The sequence below is a fragment of the Sinocyclocheilus anshuiensis genome, unplaced genomic scaffold (assembly GCF_001515605.1).
Source record: "Sinocyclocheilus anshuiensis isolate Anshui unplaced genomic scaffold, SAMN03320099.WGS_v1.1 scaffold508, whole genome shotgun sequence".
Lineage (NCBI taxonomy): Eukaryota > Metazoa > Chordata > Actinopteri > Cypriniformes > Cyprinidae > Sinocyclocheilus > Sinocyclocheilus anshuiensis.
Window position 1 is genome coordinate 315835 of NW_015555744.1, and position 10563 is coordinate 326397.

At 36.4% G+C, this 10563-nt stretch overlaps 2 protein-coding genes across 2 annotated transcripts; both read left to right on the forward strand.

The window, feature by feature from the left end:
• The first annotated feature begins 3326 nt into the window (after nt 1-3326).
• LOC107673371 (carnosine N-methyltransferase-like) lies at nt 3327-7256 on the forward strand. The gene is made up of 9 exons (XM_016466923.1): nt 3327-3344; nt 3629-3786; nt 4226-4421; nt 4571-4737; nt 5599-5739; nt 5874-6052; nt 6157-6270; nt 6375-6478; nt 6561-7256. The coding sequence occupies exons 1-9, from the start codon at nt 3339-3341 to the stop codon at nt 6735-6737; spliced, it is 1242 nt and encodes a 413-aa protein (XP_016322409.1). The 5' UTR covers nt 3327-3338; the 3' UTR covers nt 6738-7256.
• Nucleotides 7257-7357: 101 nt separating this feature from the next.
• On the forward strand, nt 7358-10393 carry LOC107673409 (uncharacterized protein C9orf40 homolog). Its single transcript, XM_016466991.1, has 2 exons — nt 7358-7878; nt 9681-10393. The coding sequence occupies exons 1-2, from the start codon at nt 7498-7500 to the stop codon at nt 9834-9836; spliced, it is 537 nt and encodes a 178-aa protein (XP_016322477.1). The 5' UTR covers nt 7358-7497; the 3' UTR covers nt 9837-10393.
• Nucleotides 10394-10563: the final 170 nt, after the last annotated feature.

The window sequence follows — 10563 nt, forward strand, 5'->3', positions numbered from 1 at the left end:
CCATTGTCGTTTGTCTTTAATTATTAAGGAGCAGTGACCTACTCGCATCAGACCTCTATGATTTAGACACTCAATTGGGTAGCAAACAGGAATAAGGCAAATGTCATGCAAGAGCTCTACAGATTTTCAACATTCAGACAATTGTAGAAATTATTTTGCATAACAACATACAGCATATGTCAGTATATAGACATTACATTGCATAAATGCAGTAAATGCAACCCAAACCAACATCTGATATAGTATGTGCCTTGAAAATCACATGCACAAAGTAAATATTTAACCTTTAGTGATCAATCTTACAAACCTCTTTACTTTAAATCTTGAAACTTTAAATTTTACACTTTAAGAATGTTTTTAAACATCCGAAGTCCCCTTTTAATAATGAAAGGTTCAACTTGCAAGGTCACACGTATGAATGAGAGGTGTATTTGTGATTTGTTTCACTTATCTTGCCTTTAACTGAAGATCAACTCTGCATCTGTAGTAAAGTGCTTTGATTTGTTGTTCACTTCCAAACTTTGATGAGTGTGCAGAGTTCTGAGCTGGCCGACGTCCCGATCAACGTGGCAATCAGTCTCTTGCTCAAGCAATGAAACAGCAGCGCGATGCGATTTAAGCCTCATATGTAACGGCGAGTTTTACTGTAGCGGCCCCTTGGCTTCCAAAACATGAGGCAGAGAGCTTTGACAGGTGTTTGCTGTTTTATTCAGCTTCGATGCAATCAACTTCCAGAATGCTGTGATTAATTTAACTCCTTCCGTGCATCACAGCATCTCAATGCACCCTACTGCAACGTGCAACACACGTGAAACCCTTCCTTTTTTGTGCTGCAAACATGTGTCACCAAGTTACCTTGCGCCCTCTAGTGACGCCTTCAAATAAAACTAATTAAAGGGCAAGCGGGCATTACACAGCACATTTCGTATTTCAGAAGGCGGGCCTTCAGTTGAAACGGGAACTATTCGAGCCGTTCATGCCAGACTGGGGAGAGAGGTGTTGTAATAATGTAAAATGTGAAAAATAATGTTTTTTCGAACAACCTAGTATGAGAGCCTGTTCTAGTACACCTGTTCTAGAGAGCCTGTAGAGCCATAATAGGACCCCTTTAACAAATGTTGTTTTTCACAAGACTCACCGGCACATGCGCAAGGCTGACCTCATACGTAATCCGCCCGGAGCTGCTTCCGTGTACAACTGTTGGCACAAGCTACATTAAAGTTAGAACTGCATGATAAATCGAAATGGAATCGAAATCGCGATTCGACAGAAGCTGCGATTGTCATGCGTATCTTTCAGTGAAGGTGATTATTACGTTTTGAATATGGATAGTTTTCTAACAAAAACGCATCGATTCACTACAGGAGGCCTTTGTTCACCCCCCGGAGCCGTGTGAGACACTTTTTTTATGGATTTAAGTATCTATTGTGACGTTAGCAAAATGAAGATACATTAATATAGTTCTCTCATTCTGATTGCATCGTGGTTCTGTAATTTGTGTATGTTCACATGTATCACAGTGAAACTGAAACAGATTCAATATGATGCAATAGGCCTACCTTTCCTGTTAAAGTTCTGCCATGCGCCAAGTATTTGCATAGAAAGAAAATACAGTCATCTGTGATGAGTTGTAGAAAATGTTGAAGCAGATCTGTTTTATTACTCCAACTGTCTGCATCGTTGGCTGCCTCCTGTATTTGTGGGATATATATATATATATATATATATATATATATATATATAAAAACCAAGATGATTATACATATATATATATGTATATATATATATATGTCTGTCCAGTTTCATCGTCCCACTGACAGTGGCACATCCACAGGTATGTATATCTGATACAGAATTAAGGGGTGTGAAGGGGTGAAAGTTTTAAAGAGACCTGTGAAAACACTTTGTGATGTGTTTGTATATTTCTGTTATCAGTGAATTTTATACTAAAAAAGACACACTGTATAATACTGTAAAAAAAAAACAGAAAAGAAAGAAAAAGAAAACACACACCTGTTTTGTTGTAACTTTTCTTTTTAACATCAAAAGTCTTTTTCAATTGCCTGTACACTTCATCATGATAGGCACTCATTTCTTTCTAGACATGTTTAAATTCAACAGTTTTCATCCAGTTTTGCTTGGAAATATGCTCATTTTTAGTACTGTCATAGTAATGAACCTCCAGGCCATCCATTTTGGTAACAGTAGTAAAAACAGAAAGTTTTGGAATACCTGCTACTCCAGTATAAGTGCTGGAGGAGTGGAACTCTAAAAAACATAACATTGAAAATACTTGAAATATTGCAAAATTAAATTGGCAGCATATGCAAAAATTATTGTTAAATGCCATCTGTATACATGGTGCCACACAAAATATTAGCATCAAAAATGATAAATTAAAATATTAGCATCAAATTCCTATATGACTCTTCTTAGCCAGCCAGTTCCTGTTCCTCTCTTTTGAAAGACACCACAGATTTCTAACATCAAAGAAATGTTGTAAAACAGTCTTTTCTCTTACCAGCAAGAGCCCTTTTTATTACCTAACTTCTATAATAGATAACTATTCTTGTAACAGCAGCTAACTGCCGAAGGCTTGGAATAGCAACGCATGCTTTACACACACATCCAATGTCCAGTCTTCATGCCGATTTCAGTCTAAGATTACGTTATTGAACATAATGGAAATACATACTTGCAATGATGAATGGTGGACACCTTAGCTTCCCGAAGTGTGGTAAAAACTGTATACATCCCTGCACCAAGCCTGCTTAACCTACGTGAATGAAACACCGACTTAAAAACCCTATGTGCACATACTGCCCCCAAGTGGTGACAGCCCAAAATACATCGACATTAACACATTGGCTCCTACAATTCTATTGTTAAATACGTATATCTCAGCCATGCTGTGCATGCATGGTTTCTCTTTCTTTTGTGCTTTCTTTAAAGTTTCTTTTTCATTCTACCTAACATATTAGAGAGTTATAACTTGTTATAGTTGCATTTTGTGCAAAGCTGCTTTTACATAAAACATACTGTAAAACTCTACAGAAAAAACGGACTACTGTCTGAAGTTCAGGAGAAAAAAAATGTCAAAGCTGTTCTGGGCTGTATAGGATTCAAATAAAAATATTGTTGAAACTTGTTCCCATATGGAACAACAGTCTTAAATGGGCTATTTAAAGGAAAATACATAATATAATTAGAATTGTATTAATTACAATTTTAATAAACCGAAAGAAAGAAAGAAAGATTGAAGTTGTTTTCAGAGGTAACCTAACAATATTGTAGGCATTTTGTGACCAAAATGGCGAAGTTGATTTAAGACAGAAATCATGGAGGTAGGCCTATTTATTTACATGATTGATAACCTAAAAACATTTAACCGTCTGACAGAAATGTATTCGTTATAACTGCTTGATACTTGCGTTGTAGGGCATCATTGGCGATGTTTTTGTTTAGTCTCCCAAACAGATACTTTATAAACAAATATCTTTTCAATGTGTCTGTATTTGACACTACTCGGAGTCGTGTCAAGCAATGAACCCACGAATCGACTGTGCGGGTTCTATTATCTTCCCTGTATTCTGTTTTGTTGTCGATTGTCGACTACTTACGCCTGCAGCGTTCGGCAATGGCTGACAGCACGAATGAAACAGTAGCAGCGTCCAAACCAGAGGTATTTTACAACTATCGGGAGAGGAGTAAATGTTCCCCCGAGAAAGATGAGCGATCAGAGAGACAACATTTCTGGAATGTCATCAACGCGTTTAAATACTACAGGTAAACACTTGATTGCTGGAGCATCAAAGACCAAAGATCTGCTCCACACCAACACAAGCTGAGCAACTGTTCTTTTTGAGCTTTAATATTTACAATTAAAAAATTTCTTATGGAATTCTGTTTATCAACCCCTCTGCTTGTAAATTTTTATTTGAATTCTAAAATAAAGCTCTGGTCCATTAAACAATAAGTCCATATTCTCTCTCTCTCTCTCTCTCTCTCAAATGGTGTGCAAATGGAGCTTTACTGTCACTTTGTGAGGATTGGGAAATAATGTTTAATTGGTGATATATGGTTGTCATGTTGATTAGGCGTTTTTTATGCCTCCTGAACACATTGCAATGTGATATGTGTGGGGTATAATGTAGCGTGTGTTTTTAGATGTTTTAATAAAGTGTGTTAAAACTAATCAATATTGTTTTGTCTTCCATGTGTTCAGAATTCATGTTCATGAACGAGTGAATCGAGCCGAGCGGCAGTTCCGATGCCTTCCAGATCACCACCAGCAACTTCTGACAAACTTCATTCCCAATCTGACCAAGATTCGCTACTGTATCGACCGAAACCAAGAGGTGCTGCAGGCCATAGTGCACAACTGCCTCCATATGTTTGAGAACATGGAATATGGACAGGATGTAGGTGGCAATCAGTGGCTGTAGGTCTTACAATTAATAATGTCGTATTTTTTATTTGGTGGTTGTGATGACAGAAGTGTGACTTTTTTTTTTCTTTAGTTAGTTGTAGTTAGTCCATGATTCTATAATGTTTTCCTTGTATTTTAAAGGGTGACCCAAGGAAAATACGGCCTTCCTCGACTTTTGACATGGACAAGCTGAAGTCAACCTTAAAGCAGTTTGTCCGTGACTGGAGTGAAGCAGGAAAAGCGGAAAGGGACAGCTGCTATAAACCTATTGTAGAGGAGATCCAGAGACTATTTCCTCCTGACCAGTGGTAAATATAATAAACATGTCATTCTGTGAAATTCTTCTCATTGGTGCATGGCTTTAACTTCACTGGCTAAGTGTAAGATGCATGTATAGTGTGTCTGTTCATTACCATTTACAAGTTTGGGTTTGGAAAGTGTTTTTTTTTAATGTCTCTTTTGCTCCCCAAGGCTCCTTATGTGATTACAAATACAGTAAAATTGTTATATTATTAAATAATATTTTGATGTAAAAAAAGTAACTGTTTTCTATATTTAAAATATATTTCAAAATGTGGTTTATACACATGATGGCAAAGCTGAATTTTCAACAACCTTTACCCCAGTCTTTATTGTCACACAATCTTTCAGAAATCATTCTAATTTGTTGATTTGGTGCTCAAGAAACATTTCTTATTATCAGTGTTGAACATCGTTTTTGCGTTAACTGTGATATACTCACTATATAAATATAAATGACTTTTAAACAAATAACCATTTACATGCTTAGGACGTTTGACTTGTAAGAATGTGCAGTGAGACTTCAGATATAAATACGGTGACTCGTTTTCTAATTATAATTGTACAATTTCCTATTAATTTGATAGAATATATGGGAATACTAGGGAATAGCAATATGATGGTGCACTGTGCAGTAGCTTCACTTTTTGTGTCATGTCATGAGCAATCCATTTCTCTATTATAGATCAGTGGATAGTTTTTTTTTTCTTAAATATTCAGCAAGGACACATTAAATTGATCAAAAGTGACAGTAAATGATTTATAATGTAACAAAATATACAAAAGATTTCTATTTCAAATAAATGTATATGTTATATATTATAAATAAATGTATAAATGTGAAATTCTTGTAATATTTCTCTCTTCAGTGACGTGTCTCAGGTCAAAGTGTTAGTGCCGGGGGCAGGTCTGGGTCGGCTTGCATGGGAAATCGCTCATCTGGGCTATTCGTGCCAAGGCAACGAGTGGAGTTTCTTCATGCTCTTCTCCTCTAATTTTGTTCTGAACAGGTAAACCTCATTCTAGGATAGAAGTATCTATCTAGGATAGAGCACATGATGCTGACAGCCAATTTGAATTATGAAGTCGGAATGTTCATGACATTTGTATTTATGAGGACACTAACTAATATTTTGTCTCTCAGGTGTGATAAGGAAAATGCACTGACACTGTATCCCTGGATTCACCAGTTCAGTAATAACAAAATGTCCTCAGATCAGACAAGACCCGTGTCCTTTCCCGATGTCAATCCACAGAGTCTTCCAGCAGACTCGGACTTCTCTATGGTCGCTGGAGACTTCCAGGAAGTATATAGTGACCCTGGTGAGTTTTTGTGTTTATTTTAATAAACATGAACATTATTATAATTTGCACTTAAATAGCATTAACAACATACAATAACATTTAAAGTTTTATCTTCCATACAGAACTGTGGGATTGTGTTGCTACTTGTTTCTTCATTGACACTGCCCACAATGTTCTTGATTACATTGAAACCATCTGGAATATTCTAAAACCTGGTGGTGTCTGGATGAATTTGGGTAAGTCACAGATTCTGCATAATCATTTTCAGTCAAATGTTATCTACAAATGAAAGCCTGAAAACACACATGTGGCTGAATGCTTTTTGTATTTGTTCTCAAAGGTCCACTTCTTTACCACTATGAGAATATGGCCAATGAATTGTCCATTGAGCTGAGCTATGAGGAAATAAAGGCTGTCATTTTAAAATATGGATTTGTCCTGGAGGTAAATAGCTAAACAGTTTTTTTTTTTATTTAATCAGAATACATTTTTATTATAAATTGTATTACTGTATTTTTTTCAACAGTTGGAGAGAGAGTCTGTTCCCAGCACATACACAGAGAACGAGCGCTCCATGCTCAAGTACCTTTATGACTGTGTCTTTTTTATTGTACGGAAACCTGCAGAACAGTTGATCAATGGAGATCAGACACCTAAAAATGGCCAGATTGAGGATTCTTTAAAGACAAAAAAGTCAACATGACGTTTAGAAGGGTGAAGCTCTGGATGAATTCACAGACAAATTGCCCAATAATAAACTGATGTTTTTAATCATGAATGCCAGCATTATAGCATATTCCTGGTAATACAACAAGACTGGAGCTTTATTGTGCGCTGAATCGTCTCAGATATTTACCAAAAATATGTGTTATGTTTTGGTGCTTCGCTTTGCATTCATATTCCTCAGGATTTTGGGTGCTGCTTCACAACTTCACAACTAATTGCCGCTTGTCACTCCACACATACACTTCAGTGTTTTCTTGCAATTGTTTACATTATCAGAGTTTCTGTGATCAAAATCATATTCAGTCTGAATATGAGTCTGCTCTGGATCTTGCACAAGTACTCCAGTGTCTCCTAGGAAATATGTTTGACCATCACAATTGTACTAGTTGGCAGCATTAAAATAAAGTTGTTTTAAACTTAACAGATTTTTCATGATCTTGTACATGTACTGTAATAAAACTTTTACAATCTACTGTTTGTTCTAAGCATTTGAATCTATTTATTATTCGCCCCACAAAATCCACAAGAATTGTTTGGAAGGTAGTGAATAAATTATGACACGTATCCTAACAAACGTTGTTGTTGTTTGACCTCTCTGGCCACAGAGGGCGCTGTATTCAACTTAAGATAGGACACAACTGTCGTAAACTGAACTGTCGAGAAACTGAACTTCTGCGTAACGTTACTAAAAAAAGGTCTTGCCGCTCTTTTATACAAGCTGAGTTTTGGTCGCACACATGACCAAACGGAGAGCAGAGAACATTTTGCCTCCCGAAATCCCTCATAAAAGATGTTTTCGTTCTCTCTCCGACAACGACAAACCGGTCGGAGGCGTGAACGTGATCCAAAACGCAATTCCATCCTCGTTATTAACGCTGGCTGGACAACGCTGCAGGAAAAGACCGAGCTATCGCGAAGATTCACTGGATACAGATAACCTACCGAGAAAGGTGGCTGCAAACAGGGTTAATTCAGTGCTGGCAGACAGGAACACGTGCCAGTCTAGAACATTCGAGGATGGTGCTGGGAGACCTGTCACGCGACGGTCATCTCGCGCGCTTCAGACGCACTCAAATAAACAGACAGACGAAGAAAATAACATTACTGCAGGAGACAAGGTAAAGTTTCAAACACCTGAGCGCAAACTCTCGTGTTACTGTGTGGCGTCAGGTGGAACAATGTGCAATGCTTGCAGATGAACATAAGGTGGCAGTACATGACCAATATGTTATCAGTATACACATATTTCAATAGGCATATCTATTTATTTTATCTGTCATTCTGTTTGGCCCGACTGTTTTTTTTATTTTTATTAATTTTGTAAAGAAAATGAAACTTTAAGCAGTGCTGGGTAGTAACCGATTAATCTGGATGATCAGACTCCAAAAAATAAGTACTTGTAATTAGGGATATGCCGGTATCAAATTTTCATGTTGCGATTAATTGCTAATGCGTTTATCACGGTATACGGTATTATCACGGTATTTAAATTGTTTTAAACAAGTGCTGTCATTATACAGTATAACAGGTTTAATAACTTTTTTCTTATAACAAAAATAACTGAACGTTTAAATGCAATAAAGCAATACAGAAAAATGTATAAAGTTAAAAGTTTTACACAGATTAAAGTGCATCCAGAGCGTCTCTCACATGTTCCGCCATGTGCTTCTCGGTCAGTGCTCACGAGTCTTTCAGGCAGCATACAGCGATGTCGTGCATTTTGACCAGTTGATGGGAAAAGTATTCTTAAAATGCATTCAAAATTCTGAATAACTTGTAATATATAATTATTCACGGTATTTAGAAGAGCCCACGATAACAATATCGTGCATATTCATTACCGTGATATATCGCATTACCGAAAACCGGCACAAGTCTACTTGTAATTAGATTAAATTACATTTTTGAAGTACTCGTAATCAGACTACAGTTACTTTTTTATGGATTGCTTGATTACATATTATTTACACAATAGTAATAAATTTGTATTGATTCTCCCTAATTCATCATATATTCATCTTTTACATTTTCCTTTCAAAAATAGCTTACTGCTTATACACTCAGAAAGTCTGCAGCATTTGACTACCGGATTTAGAAAAATCATTTCAGGTTTAAGAAGTGTTTCAACATTGCATCAACTACTGATGAACATGTTAATTTTTATTTGAATTATCACTCAGTAGGTTATTTAACCATGACTTTCTATGTCTTTGGAAGGTTTTTGTCTTTCAAACACATTAAACTGCACAAATTCTGCACATCTGATCCTCTTTCACATAATATAGTTACTTAAAGTACCCCTGAGATTTTAAAATAAATATTTTCATAATAACATCACATTTGCATCTTCATGGTTCTCTGATGTTGGTTAATGGTCACATGACTTGCAGGTAATCAAATAAAATATTTCTATTTATAGTACGTGTTTTATTTATTGATTTAAAAATTATTTAATTTAACATTTTATGATTTAATTAATTATTAGCATTTCATTAAACTCAAACCCCCTGCAGTTCCTTCACAAAACCCAGTTTGGGAAACATTAACATAATGTAATGTTTTAAGCACGTCATGTTGTTAATAACAATGAATGGAATATATTTTCTTAATCTTTGTATCAATATGGTACAAGATTATCCTAATTAAATCAATGTGATAAACAAGATGGGTCAAAACAAAGTAATCTAAAAGTAGACTGATTATATTACCTAAAATGTGTAATGTATTGCATTATTAACTACAATTTTTGTCATGTAATTTGGAATCAGTATCTGATTACAATTTGCAAGTAATCTACCCAGCTCTGACTTTAAGGTACTTCAGGTATAATTAGCATTTTCTACTAAACTTCCCCCGTCTTGGTGCAGGTTGTTGCTGTAGTAAACACTTTGGAAATTCAGCTCTGCTTGTATCCCACTAGGTGATGCACACAGATGAGGACCTCTCTCCGTTCAATTCCTTCCAGTTCTGGCGGGATCCACTGCCTGAGTTGGATCTCGCTCTCCTGGAGACTGAACCCTCAACTGGGTCCCACATAGCTTCTTCCACCAAAGACTTGGAGGCGATGGAAACATGAGGAGATCCTCAATGCACTGTGACATTCTTGTTAAGATGTTGTCTAGGTGTTGCCAAATTACCTGACTGGATATGATGAGATGATTCCCTCTGGTCTGCACTAGATGAACATATAAACAAAGCCTTGTGCTGTGAACAGCATGAAGGCCTCCAGCAGAAGCTTCCATTCTGGTAGAAACACGTGGTGGTCACATGACCTCACATTCCTGTCCTGCAGAGGTTAAGTGTTCAGAAGTGTGAAAGCATATCGGACTAATCATGAGTGTATTTTTTTTATTTCAGTATAGCTGTGAAAGCAAGTGTGTCAAGTGTATGTTCTTTTGCTTGGACTGAACCTGTGTTTGCTTTATGTTTATGGTGTTCAGTAGGTATAAGCCACTTTTATTCTTTAGGTGTTTCGTTTTTTTTTTTTTCAACTTGTTCTTTTTCTCTGAACAACTTTATTATTTTACTACTATTTTACGGTACTTCTGATCTTAGTAGATACAGCAAGTGCTTTGAACGTTCCAGTGGCGTAATTGCAGTGTTTTTGAAATTGCTCAACAGCAATAAAATGTCTTTTTTTATACTGATATTGGTTTGCAATATCCTTGGTGATCTGTCTTATTTCATGATTCTTACTTTTTAAGAGGTAAAGGACTACTGTGAAATACGGTGTGTGTTTTCTTTCCCCATTTCTCACCCAAAAGAAGTGAAACATACCTGTTTCCACGCTGTTGTGGCAGGCG